The sequence below is a fragment of the Phaethon aethereus genome (assembly GCF_964289735.1).
Source record: "Phaethon aethereus genome assembly, chromosome: 3".
Lineage (NCBI taxonomy): Eukaryota > Metazoa > Chordata > Aves > Phaethontiformes > Phaethontidae > Phaethon > Phaethon aethereus.
This window is the reverse complement of record NC_138576.1, coordinates 71,486,303-71,506,880: the sequence shown is the minus strand read 5'-3', so window position 1 is coordinate 71,506,880 and position 20,578 is coordinate 71,486,303. Positions and strand designations below refer to the sequence as shown.

Below are 20,578 nucleotides of genomic sequence, written 5' to 3'. Positions count from 1 at the left end.
TCCTGAACACAGACCCTGCTTTAGCTACCCCAAGTATATAATCACAAGGATATGGCTATTTAGTTGGACACTAATGACATGAGATGCCTATTAACAATAAAATCAGAGGCAAAACTCTTCAGTGTAATGTACCTAGCCTGGGTTATAAAGACATGCCAAAGAAAATGCAAGAGCAGGGGAGGAAAGAGGGTACTTGTTCTTAACAAAGTAGCTGATCACAAAGAATGAACTTGATCCAGAAGTCTCTGAAATAGGTGAAAAACAGGCTAGAAACAAAGCGATGCAAACACTGTCCTAAAAACAGTGGGTGCAATCATTGTTGCATCTGTTTAACTCCAATATGCTCCCCTCCCAATTTCTTTTTCTAGTGACACCTAGACATTCATTTCTTATTTTTCTTCTATTTACTGCTCCTCTAGTTACCTTTAAATAACATTGTTTTTAAAAAAAATCAAGCATCCTGTTGGTGCTCAGCTATTACAAACTTCAGTGTTTTTTGCAAATCTGTACAAAGTGTAGAAATAATGAGAAGTCATAAATGGAAGGTTTCGTGTGAAACTGAGTGCCTTATGTAGCTCTGTGACTAAACTTTATACTTGAAGAGAAGAATGGGGTAGAAAGAACCACCAAGTTATATTCCATGAGCACTGTAAAATTCTCAAAGCTTTGTTGGTCCTTCAAATACAGATTTGGAAGAAGCCTAGCCACTTTAGTCTAACAAAGACTTTTTTTGTCTTCAACATAAAACTTACCAGAGCCAGACTGAAATGTGATATGCTCTCCTCTTCTCCAGATCTTCAAAAGGAGTTATTATTACCTTAATGACAGAATGGACTTCCTAGAGTCATTAATTCAAGACATGTAAAAGGTTAGAAAACTCCTTTAAAAGTGTAAAAATTTTTTCTCTTACCCTCTCCCTTTCCCATCTTTAAAAGTTGCATCATTTTTGTAGAAGTGTCACCTGGCAGGTATAGAATGTACAAAACTGAAAGGCATGGGAACTTAGAAGAAGCAGTTTGCCCACTAATAAAGAGATACTACATTTGTTGCAGAAATATAATAAGTTTTATTCAAATAGTTATTTGTTTGTTTTCACCAACTCAAAGCTGACAGAGCAGCCTCTCTCCCGGATGCCTACTTTATCTCAAGTATTACTGAGCCTTATTTCCAAGCTACCTAAGGAGATCAAATACCATCTTCAAGCTAGAGCTTATTTCCACAGCGTGGACTGCTGCAAGCTGATCTGCTGCGTGGTTAGTACTGTGTAGCAATCTTCAGGTACTGATCAAATTATCAAACTTCCAAATCATGAGAAATTGCTCACTGTGCCCAAGGATGTATTCGGAAATAAAAATTCAGAAGTAATACTTCTATGCGCTACTTTGTAAGGGGGAGAGAGAACATGCAACCAGTTTAATCCTCTTCAATCCCTGAGAATACTCCTATGTGTTAACTGTGTGGCGATGGACCTTTAAGAGAGTGATTTATGGAAGCCTGTTTGATCACTGTTCATTTTTGTTCATCACTTACATGCACTGTAATGACCTTATTTACAGCCAAGTTAATCATTAAGTCTTACAGAGGGTGGGGAACAGTGGAGGAAGTTACAGGATGGGGAAAGGTATGGAAAGGAGGGTTTCTTCTCTAAACTAAAGGCATTAGTGATTTTTAGACACTATTGAAATGGCAAAGAAACAGCATCTCACACAGATACTCTCTTTTTATGCAGACCTGGCTTCACATTCCCAAACCAAGACTGCTACCAAGAGGATTGCACCATCCTCATGTGCTCTGTACCAAAACTTACAGAAAACCCACCAACTCCAGCAGTGCCCTCTGCACAAGAAATGGAGATACATAAGCAGAAAGCTGTGAATTACCAACTTATTTCCAGACTGTCACCCCAGAGGATACCAGGCACTCATGTCTTCTGTTTACACATTAGCTGGAAAAGAATGAGGGCTCCCCACCCAAGGACTAATGTCATTCATCAAAATATTTTCTGCTCTTTGTCACTTCAATAAGCATCTTCTTTACTGAGGAAAAAAGTCCAAAATCCTCTGAAAACTGTTATAAAACAGTCAGGAGACAGCAAGGCTATTGCTACCCAAGTAGAATCATAGAACAGTTTGGGTTGGAAGGGACCTTTAAAGGTCATCTAGTCCAACCCTCCCCCCTGCAATGAGCAGGGACATCTTCAACTAGATCAGGTTGCTCAGAGCCCCATCCAACCTGACCTGGAATGTCACCAGGGACGGGGTATGTACCACCTCTCTGGGCACCCTGTGCCAGTGTTTCACTACCCTCATGGTCAAAAATTTCTTCCTTAGATCTAGTCAAAATTTTCCCTCTTTTAGTTGAAAATAATTACGTCTTGTCCTATCGCAATAGGCCCTGCTCAAAAGTCTGTCCACATCTTTCTTCTAAGCCCCCTTTAAGTACTGGAAGGATGCAAGAAGGTCTCCCTGGAGCCTTCTGTTCTCCAGGCTGAACAAGCCCAGTTCCCTCAGCCTGTCCTCACAGGAGAGGTGTTCCAGCCCTCTGATCATTTTGGTGGCCCTCCTCTGGACTCGCTTCAACAAGTCCATGTCTTTCCTGTGCTGAGGGCTCCAGAGCTGGATGCAGCACTGCAGGTTGGGTCTCACCAGCGCAGAGTAGAGGGGCAGAATCACCTCCTGGCCACACTGCTGTTGATGCGGCCCAGGATACAGCTGCCCTTCTGGGCTGTGAGTGCACATTGCCAGCTCATGTCCAGCTTTTCATCCACCAGTGGCCCCAAGTCCTTCTCAGCAGGGCTGCTCTCAATCCCTTCATCCCCCAGCCTGTATTGATACCAGGGTTGCCCTGACCCATGTGCAGGACCCTGCACTTGGCCTTGTTGAACCTCATGAGGTTCACGTGGGCCCATTCCTTGAGCTTGTCCAGGTCCCTCTGGATGGCATCCCCTCCCTCAGGTGTGTCAGCTGCACCACTCAGCTTGGTGTCATCAGACTTGCTGAGGGAGCACTCAATCCCCTCATCCAGATCATTGATAAACATATTGAACAAGACAGGCTCCAAACTGAGCCCTGGGGAACACCACTTGTGACCATCTGCCAACTGGATTTATCTCTGTTCACCACAACTCTCTGAGCTCAGCTATCCAGCCAGTTCTTTACCCAGCAAAACATACACTTGTCTAAGCCACAAGCCACTGGCTTCTCCAAGAGAATGCTGTGAGAGACGGTGTCAAAGGCTTTACTAAAGTCCAGGTAGACAATGTCCACAGCCTTTCCCTCATCCACTAGGCAGGTCACCTGGTCATAGAAGGTCAGGTTGGTCAAGCAGGACGTACCTTTCATGAACCCATGCTGGCTGGGCCTGATCCCTTGGTTGTCCTACACATGCCCTGTGAGAGCCCTCCTAGATGAACCTCTCTATAATCTTCCCCGATACCAAGATCTGGCTGACAGGTCTGTAGTTCCCAAGATCCTACTTCCAGCCCTTCTTGTAGATGGGCATCACATTAGCAAGCCTGCAGTCATCTGCGACCTCCCCTGTTAACCAGGACTACTGATAAATGATGGAGAGTTGCTTGGCAAGCTTCTCCACCAGCTCCCTCAGTACTCTTGGGTGGATCCCATCCGGACCAATAGACTTGTGGGTGTCCAGGTGGTGTAGCAGGTCGTTAACTGGTCATTGGGCTGTTGACCAATACCCTCTAGATGTGACCATCCAACCAATTCCTCATCCACCCAACAGTCCACCCATAAAATCCATATCTCTCCAATTTAGAGAGAAGGATGTTGGGGGGGGGGACCACATCAAAGGCCTTAAAGGAGTCCAGATAGATGACATCAGTAGCTCTTCCCTTGTCCACTGATGTCATCACTCCATCATAGGAGGCCACTAGGTTGGTCAGGCAGGATTTGCCCTTGGTGAAGCCATGCTGGCTGTCTTGAATCACCCCCCTTGCACCATGTGCCTTAGCATAGCTTCAAGGAAGATCTGTCCCATGATCTTCCCAGGCACAGAGGTGAGGCTGACAGGTCAGTAGTTCCCAGGGTCCTCCTTGCTACCCTTTTTAAAAGTGGGTGCTATGTTTCCCTTTTTCCAGTCACTAGGGAGTTCAGCTGACTGCCAAGATTTTCAAATATCATGCAAAGTGTCTGGGCAACTACGTAAGTAGTTAATTAATAAGTAGCATTTACATAAGTAAGACCAATGTGACAAAATACCAGCTGGGAAAGACAACAATGTAACAAGAAAGTACTGGAAGTAAAGGGAAATACAGGCACAAGAGGAAAGATGAGGAGAAATTACTATTGAAAATTTCCATTTGAGGAATTCACCCAGAGACAATTTAACTGACCTTTAAACAGTCACACTGCTTTAGCTCCAGTAAACACACAAATTTTTAATGTTATTTTTCTATCTTAGTGTTTATTTCAAATTGACAGAACTAGCAGTATCTCAAACGCAAGCAATCCACAGAAGAGCATTATGGGGATATAATAAACAGGGTAACATAGAAGTCCCCAAGTTACTCTCTTAGGACATCCCATCCTGCTCACCTGAAGTAAGACAGACATTTGTTTCACCCCCAACATTTCTAATTCTAATAGATATAAAACTGTCATCACCCTCTTGCTCTGCAGACACTAAATTTCAACTCCTGTTTCCCTTCTCACACACACACAGTAATCCTGGTGAAAGATGCTGGAATGAGAGCCACAGAAAACAAGAACATGCACTTACTTGCAGACCAGAGCTGACAGCAGCAGCTCAAACCCTCTTCCTAGAGGGGGAAAATTGGCCAAGCTTGGTGAGCTCTGGTACAGGCCAGACCCCCACCCAGCCACACTCTCCATCTCCACACCAATACCTCCAGCAAGGGAAGCCTTTAGAGACAACTGCATAGCAAAAGTCCCTGGCAAAGCAATAACTCCACTTAAACCACCAACTCATTCCACTCGGAGACAAATATCAAAACTTCTGCCCACCTTATCCAGAGCTGGACTTCCATCAGGCCATACATATCATCACCAAGCCTCTGTCCATCAGGTTTAATGTTGCTAACAACTTCATCACAACAGCATGGATAACTGCTCTTCCAAGGGAATAAAATGGAAGCAAGCATAAGCACATAATTCAATCACAGGCAATATTAATCACAGTAATTACACACTGACTACAGGCAAACAAAAGCACTGTCCCCTTTGAAGCATACTTCCTAAGGTGGCTGCCTCCACAGCTTGTCAATTTTAATAGGTTAGGCCCCTTCCACAGGGAAACTTGGTCATCATCCTTCCAGCAAGAGTAATTTTTATACTCCTTAGCAGGTACAAAAAAAAAGGCCTTTGTTGACCCTAAAAATAGATACTACCCTTCCACAGGTCAAGCCTGAAGTCATTTCATTTTCTAAAAGCAGTAACAGTACACTCTACCTGTTTGTATCTCTACGCATGAAGCCTGTGTGCCTGATAACTTTATGTGGTTAATACGGTGCAACAACCCCCTGCCCTAGGGCCTTCATCTCCAACATGCAATTAAGAGCCTGCCATTTAAAAGTTTCAAGGTTTTTGTGGTTGAAGGAGTAGTTCATTAGTCACAAGAGCTCCTTTTCTTGAACTCTGTTAATTAACACTCTGATGCCTGTTCCCACAGTGGAAACAAGAGGTAACATTGCAAAACTGCCCGCCTCTTGGATCCCAAGAAGAAATGGGGTGATCCCTTTAATTTGGTTTGGCTACATTCTCACACCATGTGGAACTGTTTTGGCTGATTGCAGCAAGGTCCATTACTCACATCTGCCTCTCCTTTGTGTATGCACCCTTGTGAACACCATGATTACTGTTACACCCATGAGCCTGTCAGGGAGCAGTTTGCTGCAAGGCAACAGCTGATGTAGTTGCCAGATAGCCAGCCCTTTAGATGACAACCTCCTACACTGTTACAAAACATTTATGACTAGCACCTTACAATCTCACAGTCAACAAGGAAGCGTAAGTATAGGCACATGAGAATCACCAGCCATCAACACATGCTAATCACATTAATATGTCATACCAAGCTGAGTGGCATTAGCAAAAAAATGCTGACAGTGCATACCTCTTTCCATCATGGACAGATCCCCAGGAGTCACTACTGGATTCTCCTAGGAGACACTGTCATTACTTGGATGCATACATTACTCCATGTTAAAAATCCCCACAACATTTACATCAGGAATGTTAGCTTCTTAAGTTAGTGTTTGCATTATTCTGTATAGCACAGAGTCCCTTCCATGAGCCAGGACACACAAGGAGCCTCAAGACCCAAGAACAAAAAATCCAACCCCGTCCAAAAGGAGTTTAAAACAGAGAGAGGAACGTAAGATGAGGAATGATGGTCTACCCTGTTGGACAGCTGACCATTTCACTGCGCTAGCCATCACTCTTCACCTGCAAAGGGCTGGGAAGGTTGATGCCATCACAGCCAACAGCTTTGAGGAGAGCTTCACAGCAATGTGAAAAGGATTCGAAAACTTAAAGGAGTTAAAGTAGCTATTGGGTTCCCAACAATGGGTGAAGGAAGATGGGCAGAGGAAGGCCAGGAGAAAGCCACGAAGATCTGAGACCAAAAGCAGCCAGCATACATTTGAAGTAATAAGGGAGGGTGGGGAAGAAAAGACAGTTAGCACACTTCGCCAGACAAAAAAAAAAGGAAAAAGGAAAAAAAACCCCACAAAATAAATTTGCAGCAGCAAAACATGCTGACAACATTGTCCCTGTGACAGAGGAGACCTGCCTTGAGGCACCCAATACAATAGACATTTTAAAGCATATTGCCGAAGCAATCTCAGCTTCCTTTGAACAGGCTGTGTCAAAAAGCAAGATTTATCAATTGAGCAGTCCATCATCAAATCTCTCAGCTTCCCCATATTTTTATAATTGCTTTAAAAATCTAAAGCAATTGCTTCAAACAATTAGCTGCCTGACACATTTTCATTATTCCACATCATTTTACAGCCCTAGTTAGGTATGCAATGATGATGCTAGTTCCCAAAATAGTAGAGACCTCACCAGAGTTCAAGTGCAACACCCCAACTGTAAGAAAGCCAAAGGCATTTAAGATCAACAGTGACAAAGCTGACTGAGGGCTTGCTCTGAATCATACACAAGTCCAACACACCACCAACCTGACCAGCAACCCCACCTCCTTCCCAGATGTGAAGTGGAGCAGAGGAGGGCAGGAAAAAGCCCTGTATCTGTCTCAGCCACTCCATCTGACATCCTGATACAATATTTTTTCTGATTATGAAGAGGGCAAGAACATGAGCAGATATTCCACTCTCTTAGCAGGGTGGTGACAAGGTATTTCTGACCCTCTGCTGAAGCTTCAGACAAGTCTTACTGGTACTTTTAAGGCACAGTGAAGCACCATCAGGTATTTGTAGGTAAATCAGTCAATTCAATTGATGGCTACCTGCTTCTTTCTCACAGCATTTCAGCTAAACTGGTTTTTGTTTGGTTTGTTGTTGTGTTTTGGGGGCGGGGTGTTTGGTTGGTTGTGGGCTTGGTTTTTTTTTGGAAAGATGTTATAGAATACAAATTTATTGGTGCAGCTTCCAGGGAGTGCATGATTCCTAGGTGCCAGAAGCGTCTCTAGGGAGGGCCCTCACATATACGATTAACAAAGCTGCTAGGGTGATGCTGCAGGCAGAATGAAAGCAGTTCAAGTCTTAATAGAAAACTAATTTTCAAAAGTTAACAGATTTTTTTAACAGCACCCAATGACAGGGGGGAATATTAAAGAGCAAAATATATTTCAGTAACGCCACAAGAGATAATTAACTACGTTTCCAACTACCATTTCAACACGCTTTCAATCCTTGGAAAACTGAGGATGATATTGGTCAATAAGATTACATGCATTATGCTCAATTATACATGGGTTAGAAACCACAGAGTCCATTCACTATTCTGCAGCAACCAAGCCACATTAATTTGAACAAAACCTGTGAGCATACATAGAAGCTGACAATGTGGGAAATGAGTACTTTGTGAATGACAGCTCAACAAAAGTCTCCAGGCATGCCTAGCATGGAACTGACTCTCCTAGTAGAGAGCTGGAATTCATCTCCAAATATGCGACCCTGAGAAACCACTACTAATCTTACTACGCTAAAAGCTGACATACAGTGTTGCTAGTGGTACTGTGGCCACATCCCAGTGTCCAATTGTCAATTGACTTGTTTCAAGAGATAATTTTGTACACCAAAGATGCCCACTGGCTTGGAACCTAGGCACTGTGATGTGGTCCAAGACAAAATATTAGACAGCTACCCAAAATATTCAAGACTAGCTACTTCACACCAAAGGTTTGGTTCCAGCAACTCAATGGAAAACATCATTTTCCAACTGGTTTCCCATCATGGCTAGCAGCATAAGATAGGAGGGTTCCGGCTGTAAAAAGAATACAAAGTAGCCCCAGAAGGCTGCTCCAAGTGTTTCTAATTATACCACAAAGATCAAAAAAGTATCAGCTACCACTAATTCAATTACAATTGTTAGATGCTGCCTTTTCATGCAATAACATATGGTGCTGCTCATCTTCCTACACAGTTTTACAAGGTAGTCCACCAATTAAAGACACTGCACTGGAGCTAGACAAAGTAGAAAGGACAGAAGAGGTCAGTTATTATCACACTTGCATCTGTTATTACTCTCACATGCAGTATTTTAGGAACTCTGTGTTAAAACACACCAAATTTTTCATCAGATGCTGAATAGCACGAGATACAATTACAGCTCTCCCACATACAGATGACACTCATTTCATTCAACAACTCTTTTGTATACCAGATGCCTACTGACTAGTAGTATTCTAACAACCCTAAATGCAGCCATGCTCTATGTTTTGAGCAAGCATACACCTCATTTAAAAATGAGCATGCCCCCTCATTTGTTGTTGTGACTTCCTGCACCCCAGCAGTTCTCAGGTGCCCTACGGAGAAAGAAGGATCCAGTAACTACAACACTGAGACAGGGCCTGCAAGTTTCCTCCCTCTGCTGCAGACCTCATGGGATGGACCCAGTTGGAGACTGACATGCTTAAACTCCCAGGATACTCAATGGAGACCTACTCAGTACTCGATAGAGCCCAAAGCATGGTTCACCTCACCCTGAAACAAACACCAAGCAAAAGGTCTGCTGAGCCACTCTAGGCTCCAATGACTATAACAGGAGTATAGACACCTAAATTAACCATGCCTTAATCCCAGTTTGAATGCTACCCACTGTACGACCAGAGGCAAATCACTGTCTTTGCCCACATGCTCCACAATGCAGAGCCATAAATGGACAGCTGAAGTAGCTCAAGCATCTGTTTCAGTTTATAAGCAATGTAACTGCATTAAGGGATGAAAACAGCCAAGACAATCATGCTAATGCTGTTTCTACTCCATAGATAACCTACTTCAGGTTAGTTGGACCTGCACTATGTAACATAGGCAGACCCCAAATTCCTCACAATGTTAACTCCCTATCTTTAAAATGAAAATAACAGCAAATTCCTACTGAGAGAGGTGCTGAAAGAATAAAGACTGTGAAGCACCAGGGACACTGCAATTACAATGTGTTAAGGTTAAATCAAGATAAGAATTGCACAAGGCACAAAGTGGACTCTTCATCAGCTCCCAGAGACTTCATTTCTCAAGGCTTTACTCCATTCATCTTCTCTTGATACTTCTAAAATCTGAATAAAAGTACTACAGCTAGACAGAATCCTACCAGCCAGCATCAGTCTGGTACACATACTCTAATAAAGTACAGAACATTTAAGCAGCATGAAACTATTGTAAAAGCAACCATAAAAGTAGATCCCCCACTACTGAGAGCCCCCACTGCCAGTGACTACCTGCTACAGAAGCACAATGTCCATCTCAGTCCATTTTAATGCTCCAGCTTCAGCACTGCTTCATCAAACCCACATCTACCTTCCCAAATAAGCAACAAATCTCATTCTCAGTCAAATGCCAATATTACATGTTTCTCCAAAATTACCATTAAATCTTAATCATAACTGAGGGCAGTGTTCTTAACTTTTTTTTTGATGCAGTGATGTCTACCACATGTTATTGTGAGATACAACCAAACCCAGCAAGAAATAAAAAGGTTATTGTCAGGTTTGATTTCCAAGTTCTTGTTTCGAGCACATATGGATTTACTTATGTAGTGTTATTGGTTGAAATAGTGTGAAATATGTATAGTTAGAGAAAAGATGAAGCATTGTTTTTAAAAACAAAAAATAACTACAATGCTGTTATGTTTGCACAAGGAGTGTAATACTACATCCTCTGGTGAATACAACTTAAGTCCAAATACTACATGGAATACTACAAATTTTAAAGAAAAGAGCACACAGAATTTATAGCATATTTATCTTTTGTCTCCTCTTTCTTCCAAAGTTTCCATTACGGCTTCCATTAGGAATGCCAACAAGTACTAAGTTTTGTGTTTTACCACAATCCTTTTTAAATTCTGTTTGGTGAAGCTAACAGAACACAAACAGCAAAAATCCTGCACCTTGTGAAGGATGGGTGAGTGAAGCAGTGAATACACATCACCACTAGAACTATTCAGGGGGAAAAAGAAAAGCAAAAAAAAACCACCACTCATGTCAGAGCAGGGATCTGCATTTCACTAGGTTCCCACTTTACCTCTACAGTACTCCCCAGGCACAGCTCCATTGCCCGGTCCCTGCGCATGTTTTTCAGCCCACATTCTTCAGGCATGTCTGAACTTGTTCTTATAGCCCTCCTTCCTCAGGGGAAGTCCTACCGAGGTGGGGGTGTGCAAGCCTCCATCCCTTATTTGTTCCCTTCCCCACCCCCATAGCCAAGCACACATCTTCTCAGCAGCGCAGTGCTACGATACCTGCTCAGGTACAGCATGCTGCCTCCTGCAGCAGTGGGATAGCAGCCAACTCAAAATTAAAATTTTCAAGGCACTGAAGTTATGATATTGCTGTCCCGATGAACCAGGCTGGTAGATTTTTATTCTTCTATTTACACATCCGCCTGTCACCAAAGGGTTGCCTTTTGGCCATCACAGCAAGGACACAGCTCTTTTACAATGCTAGTTCAGGAGGAAAAAAAAGTACTGCCAAGACCTGCAGCTCAGAACAAAGCATCTTTGAAACTGGCAATAGCAATAGCATCACAACAGAAGGCAGAAATCCCCTCTTATTAGATAAAAGTCTTCTACAAGCTACAAAAGCTAGAAAGCCCAACAGAAGCCCCTTAACCAGCCTGCCTCACTGGCACACTAGACTCAATATATATCCAGAGGCGGCAATACCTTGAGGTCTTCCCTTCTGTTCTGGCTAGGAAAACATCTGTATCAGACAAGATCTCTTTTCTTTAATAACAAAATGGGCATATTGCAGGGACTTTCACAAAGCATTCACCCAGCAAACTTCACTCCAGCAATACAAGACTCTGAGATAAAGAAAGATATTAATGATAAAAGTATGGCAACCTAAGCAACATTCATTTTGCACACACAAGACAGAGACATCAGGATCATTAGCCTAGAAGCGTGTACCAACACTTGCTTTAGCAGAGGCCTTAGCCCTTGATGAGCACCAATTAAGTTTTAAATGGAGTTCTTTCCTTTGATCAAGGAGCAAGATAGGATCACATTTATGCCACAAAGCTTTGATTGCAACAGCACACCAGACGCTTTGCTTACCTACACCCAACTCCTAGTTATAAGAAAGTCCAAAAAAACTAAAGAGATTTTGTCATTACAGTGACAAAGAACTATCTTCATGTAAAAGGGTATCAGAGAAGCATGTACAAGACTACATTAACTCAGTCCTGATGCAATATTATAACGTAATTCGGCCAGATACTGAATGCATGTCTGTAGACCAAAGTTAGAGGTCAGTGATTCGATCTCACCAAATCAAACACATGCTTGGTTTTGTCCAGCATGTATGACATTTGCCAAAAATTAGTTATACTTGTTAATATCATAAATATCTATTTGAATAGGTAATGAATGTTTAACAACAGTAAAACAGATCAGGCTGATTCTGTATACCTCCTGCAGATCCTCCAAGCTGTGAAATGTTATTTTTTGTACTCTGAAAAGACGGGGGCAGGCATACAGAAACATGCAGGCAATCTCCTCATGCAATGGAAGCGTGGCCCAGGATCTGAATGACAGCCTCAGACTCAGAAGTCATCTCACTCTGGTAACAAGAGCCCAAGTGACAAAAGGACTATATACTCTGCATAACATCAGAAAGGGATCCAGTGTCATACAGCATTTTTGAGTTTCCTAGGTCTTACTGCAGCCCTGTGGACAAACACACTAAAATCTGTGAGCAATCCCGCGACCACAAGAAGCTGGGTCCTGAAAATATGTGAAAGGTTGCTACAGAGGCCCCAGCTCCAGTAACTGCTGTTCACCCTTCTTTTCCTCTCCCCAAGTTAGCCTTGAAAACAGAAGTACCTCACTACCTCCTCCTTTCGACACAACATACGTATTTGGGGTTCGTGGAGGATAGGGCGAGGAGACACTGCAGAAACACCGAATGTCTCTGGAGGCAAGACCTAACTCTGCAACACAGAGTTAGGAAAATGTGAGGTATACATTAAGACCAATATCATCACTTTCATGGAAAAAATGCAATGGTAATCAACTTTTTGCACTTAATTTGCAGAGGCACTGTTTGGACTTATGCATTAAGTGAAGCATTCACACACCTTCTGTGTGAAGCTTCCCTGCAAGTGAAAATCTTGTCCTAAAACAATGCAGCAAACTGAAAACCAAGCAGTCAGACCACCTTTTCTGCAATGCCTAACTGTTACTAGTCATCATCTGTTTGATGTGCCTGGAAGGAGCTCATCTGTTAGACCATGACTTGAGCCAGGCAATCCAGAAGTGTAGATTTAATAAATCAAAAGGAAAGAATGAACACCACCCAAAAAAACCCCACATACTTTTGAATACTTGCTGACAGGCTGTATGCACGCATCACTCATAACTGCAGCTCATCTAGTAGCATCTGTTGGATAACAGCCTTTTGTCAGGCTCTTTTACTTAAGCAAATAAAACATCATGTATCATGGTTTAACCCCAGCCAGCAACTGAGCCCCGCACAGCCGCTCGCTCACTCCCCTCATGGCAGGATGGGGGAGAGAATGGGAAGGGTAAAAGTGACAAAACTCATGGGTTGAGATAAAGACCGTTTAATAGGTAAAGCAAAAGCCACACACACAAGCAAAGCAAAACAAGGAATTCATTCACCACTTCCCATCGGCAGGCAGGTGTTCAGCCATGTCCAGGAAAGCAGGGCTCAATCAGTTACTTAAGACGACAAATGCCATCACTCTGAACATCTCCTGCTTTCTTCTTCTTCCCCCAGCTTTATATACTGAGCATGATGTCATATGGTATGGAATATCCCCTTAGCCAGCCTGGGTTAGCTGTCCCAGCTGCATCCCCTGCCAGTTTCTTGTGCACCCCCAGCCTACTCACTGGTGGGGTGATGTGAGAAAAGGCCTTGACCTCGTCTAAGCACTGCTCAGCAATGACTAAAACATCACTATATTATCAACACTATTTCCAGCACAAATCCAAAACATAGTTCCATACTAGCTACTATGAAGAAAAGTAACTATCCCAGCCAAAACCAGCACATCATGACAAATTTCAACATGCATTTTATCCAGTGCCCTGTATTTTGTCTTCATCTTGTGCTAGACAGTATACAGAGAGAGGCATGATCCTTGGCCAAGAGGATTTACATGCTGAAAACATCAGGTCCCAGGCAGAAGTGCAAGGAATGAGCACATAACGAGAATTATGAAAATCTGACACACACAGACTTCATAAAAAAAATGAGGTTTTTCCTACAAAAGTCTCCAACAACAGATAAAAGACCTCCTGTCACTCAAGGAAAAGCTTTAAAGAAAGAAGGAAAAAAAGCAACCAACCCACTGGCCAATCTCTGCACCTTCTACTGAGCAGTTAGAAGACATTTCTCTTAGTAAGTATACCACCTTACATCTCTAGTTGTTTAATACTGAGCCAGCATCTTGGCTCTTAACACCACTAACTATGTTTATATACCAGCTACATAAATATACCTTGTACCGCCTACTACCTTGTATCCTAAAATACATTGTCAGTTTCACACATTCCTCTACAAAGGTTACAGTCAACTTTCAACTAATGCCTGTTATGATTTTAGCATTTAAAATGTTGCTTTCCAAGACATTATGCTGACAGCATTCAACTTGTAGACTTCCTGATGTTTGGTAAGCATAGACCGAAACAGCAACTTAGTGGCAAATAAATAGAGCTGATTGAACATGAAAAGATCAGGGAAAAAATAATAAAAAATAAAAAGAAATCACTGAAGTCATAATCAGGTCAAGAGAGTGCAACACAGCAAAAACAACATGAAAATATGATCGAAATACATGAACACAGAGGCCAACTCCTCTGGTTTATTTTTTTTCATATACATTCACTGATCTTAGCAGCAATGAATGAATAATTTTAAGACTGCGATAGTACAAACTGGTTGTGCAATCTTTTACTCTGTTTTAACCCACAAATAAATATAGATTTACTTAGTATATTCACCTTTTGCTAATAAAACATTATGGGTCAGCTATATTCAGAATTTTGGCTAAGCTCTGAAAAGAGTGTTCATTCAGTGTCATTTTCTGAGCTATTTAACAAATATTCTTTACAAATAAGTAAAGTAAACAGAGAGCTCTTCTGCAGCCCCAGTTATGGGCAGCTCTCTACTCTTCTTTACTAAAAGGGGGTTTATTCATGCTAGATTTTCCCAAATCTATTGAACACAACAGCATTCACCTGAAAGCACTTAAAAAGAAACAGAAGGCTTAAAAAAAAACTTCAGTGCTATGCATTACCCCTAATTGTTTCTAAAATTCAGCTATGGTTTGCAGCTTCCAGCACACACAGTTAACATGACTGACCTTGCTGAAATCTCCCTGGGTAAGCAAGATGGCTCTAAAAAAAGAACACCAGGCCCCCACAATTAATTGCTAACTATTAATAAATTAGCATATTTCTCCCAGCCATACCTATAAATTAATATAGCTGCCCAAAAGCTTTACCAGGAATGGAAATCAGAGTATTTAATGATTTAACAGGTGTAGGAATAAGTGATACCCATGAACTACTGAGGAAGGGAATAACCAGCCTAGAGTGCAATGAAGAGACCAAAGCAGATGCATGATCCCCAGCTAGCTGAGGCTACAGCGACAAAGGCCAAGCTGTAATGGAGCCTCACAAGAACAAGAGAGGCATCTAGCCACAAGCACGTCAAACTCCTTACCGTGTAAAATTTGGCTTGAAGTCACAACTCACATAAGTATGTGAGGCCTGGGGGCAGGGGGAAGAGACAGATCAGGCTACAGCAAACAAAAGAGGAGACACGGCGATATTCTCTAATAAGTGAGTGACATTTCTCACAGGAAGCTCTATCCCACGTGCAGCTTTCCTTCTCCTCACGTCTTCCGAGGAATGACCTTAGCTGTGGTGTTTTCAGTAGCCAGGAGCTTCTGGGAGCAGAGAAAGTTTCTCCACATGATCAGATCATTCTGTTTCCTTCAAATTGTTGCTACGCCAGTAAAATTAAGCCACTTTTGTGCTGGAGATTTCTCCATGTGCATAGCCCTGTGGAACCCTAAACAGGTTCTTGCAGGTTTCCACACCCAGGATATCCCAGAAATACTGCATGCCCACAACCAAACAAATAGAAGCAGTTAGCACTGCAGAGGCGCTACAGCTTCCACAGCCATATGCCTGTCCCACAATAACCCGAATAACTCCAGGAATCCCTCCTCAGGAGCTCTGGGGGAATTCAGTCTTGCAGGCACACAAGCAGTACTCTGAGAAAGAGGTAAGGACTTTGAGCCCACAAGCATCTTAACCTGCACAGGAGCAAGACAACCGCAACACCATCCAGAGGTTAGATTATACCCCAACAAGGATGAACTCAAAAAAAAACCAAAAACAAACCAACGCCCCACCCCTAACATCTTCACAGTATAGGCAGGAAAACAGTGCAGGCTATATCAAAGAGCACAAACTCCATGTCAATCCAGCCACAAGTGAAGTCAATACAGCATCTTACCCAAAGTACCTTTTCATTGCTGAATATGGGCCCCAAATAGTATATGAATTTGTGTCACACTGTAAGAGAAACCTATGACTACAACATCACTTCTTCCAGACAGAAGTCGAGGTGCTTATAAAAATATCAGATAGTTTTCAAACACTCATGCTGTAGCTAAAAAAGTTATCACATCCTTGGTCAAAGCCTGAGAAATGCTTCACCTACACAGAAAATTGCTAGCGAATAAAAGCACAACTCTTCCCCAGCAGCTTCAGTTTAACTAGACCCACTTTTAGTAGCTACATAGCCTGCTACTGTCAGTACAACACGCTCTGCCAGAAAAAACACCCTTGTTCACAAAAAAATAGCAGCATTCTAGTCTGAATTAGCAAGAGGAGACAAGCGACTGTGTTTTGTATCAGCCGTTGTTGGTAACAATGAACAGAGCACTTTTTGTTTTAAATCTCGACTACAAAAATCTGAAAATATTCATGTTCAGCTTACTAATTCTTGATAGGTTCTATTTTAAATTCTAGATAAATGCTATTTACAGTATTTACCCAGGTGTGAACAGCTCAAAATCACAGAACCAAACTCCTCAGGGTAAGAGTTACCTTGTTAAAAAAAAGTTCGTTCAAAAGACACTTTCAAGGAAAAAAAAAAAAAGGCGCAATCACCAACAGCAAATAAGCTAGCTGTCCAGCAGTAGTTGTACAGCTTACTTTTGGACTCTGCTTTTTAGGGTTTGTTTGATGGAATAGGGGAAGTTTCCATCCTTCTTTTGGTTTTGAAAAGTTATTAAAAAAAATCCATTTATAGGTGTTTGATTTTGTCCATTTTAATGTTGAATGTAAAACTGAGTTTTTCTCCAGGAACCCTTTTTTTTCTTCCAAATATTTTTACAATCAGACCACTTATTTCCACTACTGTCTACATTTTTCCAAGGTTTTTTTTTCATCGTTGTACGATAGGCACACATCGTTATCTGCAAAACCAATCTCTCCACTGAGAGCTGGCATCTCCCAACACAGTTATTTATGTCATTCTTCTAGAATACATCTCCATGGCATCACAGCACTGACTACAGGCAGCGGATATCACTAGCCAAATACTTTCTTCCAGAACTTGACCAGTTCAGTGAAGATCATGGCACGTGTAGGAAAACAAATGGCACAAACCCCCCTCCAATCACTTGTTTTATAAAACTAACCTTGATAATTAAATACAATATTCATAAGGTAAAAAACAGAATATTGGCCTTCAGTCAAACATAAAATCCAGTGGTGGTGAACTACACAGTAAATAACCATTTCAGATTAAAAATAAACTATGAAATGTTGTGCTAATAAGGCTGTTAGCTAGCTATTAAAGTGTCAGTTTTAATGTGCTGAGATAAAAGTGTAACCATAAAGAAAAATTTTCCACATCTCATTTCTTTATTACAGTCTTGTCACAGGGAGTGACATAAAATGATGCTGTGACCAAAGAGGTCAAAAGCTTACCTAGAAACTGAAAAACAACAGCTGAAACAAAAGTCACCAGCAGTCTTTAATTTATTCCTTTGCATTTCAAAGGACACGTGCTTGCATTAGTCAGAAGATCCACCTCCCAACTACAGCCAGCCCTCAAATTATTCTGCATAACACTAATTGAGGGTCCAGCTGAAGAGTTACCTGTTCAAGGAACTTGCGAGTAAAATAAATTATGCAAGAAAGGAAGCCAAGCATGATTAAGTAGAATAAAGCCTTTTAAAATGATTAGCAGGTTTAGTCTTTAATTTGGCAAGGTAACAAACTCTCAGTACCCAAGAGAAAAAACACAATGAAAGAAAAGCATTATATAAATATTCCACATGCCAAAGCAAAAGGCTTATTTCATTGGAACAATGCACCCCTGTTTAAACCAATACCAATCGGGAGAAAAAAAAAAAAATCTTTCTGTGGAAGTTATTTTTATGTTAACGCATAACTTCACAGCGCCGTTTGCCTGGACTGCTCTTCTCACAAAGGCTGCTCGGACGGCCCCTCCCTGGCACCGGCCCCTTCAGGCACACGTTGCCGCTCAGGAGGGCTGGGAGGCTCCATCTCACGCTGCGGGGACACATGAGCCTGCTTTCCAAATCTGCCTCCGTCTTGAGCCCAGCTACTGCCAAGTGCCGGCCACAGGCACGCAGTCTAATCGGCACTACGGTCCTGAGACAGAGGAGTAATGGCTGCTGCAAGTCAATGCCGCTGCTGATCCAGGGAAACCGTCACCTCTGAAAGCGTTCCTAACTTCACACCAACTTCAACTCCAGCAAAGCCTGTGAAATTACTTTCTGTAACAAAAGATGATCACGCTAAAATGCAGCCCGAGAAAAAAACAGCAGTTCCTAAATCGTAAATCCCTCACCTAATTCGTAGCTATTTCCCTTCTGACTTACGCCCTGCATGTCCCAGGAACTGCGACAGCGACATCCCCATCGGCCACGGCAAGCGACCAGCCCGGTCTAACAAAACCGCGGTTCCAACCTGCCTTCGAAGAAAAACCCCGAAGGCTGCAGGGGGTGCCCCACGGCAGGAGCGGGGCACCCACCACCGGGTGTCCCACGCGGGGCAGGGGGTAGGGGGAGGGGAAGCATCCCCCCACCTTCTCCCTCCCACCCCAAAGAGCCTCCCGGGGCCGGCGGCAGGGGCGAGGCTTCCCAAAGGCCCGCTGCGGCCGTCCGGCGACGGCAACGCCGCGAAGAAACTTCGAAGGGGAGCGGGCGGTTTTGACAGGCGGGAGAGAAACAAATTCACGCACCACAGATGAGAGGTGGGAGGGACGGACGGACAGACGGACGAAGGGGCCGCTATTCAACCCTCCGAGCGGGAGTCCAGCGTTTTAATCCCATCGCCGTTAAACAGAATTAAGAGTTGTTGCTCACTTGAGCTCGTTTATAAAGTTTTTGCTTAACTTGAAGTATTTTTTTGGACTGGTGAGCGGCTTTTGCTTGAAAAGCTGGATTTTAACTTCTTACGTGTGTCTGAACGAGAACAGTCACTACCTCTGTGCAAGCAGACCGGCCAGCACGACCACAGAAGAAGGGGGTCGAGCCCTGGGGAGACCCCACTTCAAACACCGGCACCCCAAGTCACCCCACACAGCCCGGTGTCACGTTCACCTCCCCGCTTCCCCGCGCCCAAAAAAAAAAAACCAAACAACCAACCCCACAACGCCCAGTACGCACAAGTGCACCAACAGGTAAGGAGGCAAGTCGGGAGGGAGCGGGAAGCTGCCGACTCACAAGCAACGCGCCGGGGGAGACCCGGGGCTCAACCGGCGGGGCGGCCACACGGCCGGGGCCGGCCCCGCCGCAGCGCTGGGAAAGGCGCCCGGCGGCGGATCCGCTCGCTCCGCCGGCCATGCGGCCGCCCCGCCGGGGAGTGTGGCTCCGGGAGGAGAAGCCGCAGCGAGTCACCCCTGAGCTCGGACACCGGGAAGTTCCCCGCAGTATAAACCCGGCCAGCTGCGGGCCGGGCCGACACCTTCTTACCCTTAGTCCAGTCCACCACTTGCTTCGGGCTCCACCTGGTCACCGGCTCCATGGCGAGCTCAACCCCGACCAACGGCCCAGCAGGAGACCTCAACCGCGCTCCTCCGGACTCTGACTCTCCCCTTCTCAAACTCCCATCCCGGCAGCGCCTCCCCGGGCCTGGCTCCTCCCGCCGGGCCCGCCCCGCTGCCGCTCCGCCCCCAGGTGTTGTCCACCGCCGGACCGGGTCGGGCGGAGCCGTTACGGCCGGTTCCGCCCCTGCAGCGGCCGCTGCAGGGGCGGAACCGGCCGTAACGGCTCCGCCCGACCCGGTCCTGTGCTTGGAAAAGTGCTGAGGAGAAACATCCTGGGGTCCCTCTGCGGCTTCTCCCGGGAAGGCGTCTGGAGAAAATGCTTTTAAAACCCTTTTTACCTTTCAGATTCTTCCTGCAGAGTCCCGAAACCATGAAATAACCTGATACTTCACCTCACGCTTCGGTGTCGTTGCTGTCTATAAGCCAGCTTTGACCTCGTTGGGTATAAATCCGCCCCGAGAGGACGCTCTGAAGTAGTGAGGTAGCTGAGGCCACGCCACGAGGGCCCTCAAGTGCGCCATGCCTGAAAGCCATCGCCCTCGGGACCATGCGGTGACACAAATCTCACTCTTCTTTAAAGCAAGGCGCTGTTTTAGCTCTACTAGGTGTGAAGACCAGCCTGGAAGATTTAGAGAATCCAGACAGAGAGCAGGTGAACAGAAAGAGTAATTATTACTAGAAAAAGGAATTCCTACTAGTCATATCACCCCTACTGTCATATTAACATTGCTTAATTTCTACTTGGTGACCAATGCGATTTTTTTTTTTAAACTAACATATTTTGGAGGCTCAGAATTTCCATGTACTCAAGGCGGGGAAAGGCCACTGTCAAGGTGGTGGCACCTGGTGACGCCAC

At 43.9% G+C, this 20,578-nt stretch overlaps 1 protein-coding gene across 2 annotated transcripts in view; it reads right to left on the bottom strand.

Annotated features, from left to right (window-relative positions):
- CNKSR3 (CNKSR family member 3) overlaps positions 1–19,834 on the bottom strand; it is a gene marked incomplete at its 3' end in the record, with an annotated part of 61,947 nt that extends 42,113 nt beyond the window's left edge. For both annotated transcript variants that reach the window (XM_081997782.1, XM_081997783.1), the window contains exon 1: positions 19,649–19,834. In XM_081997782.1, the coding sequence (XP_081853908.1) occupies positions 19,649–19,700 (52 nt within the window). In that variant the 5' untranslated portion in view covers positions 19,701–19,834. The remainder of the gene's footprint in view (positions 1–19,648) is intronic.
- Between the last annotated feature and the right edge of the window lie 744 nt (positions 19,835–20,578).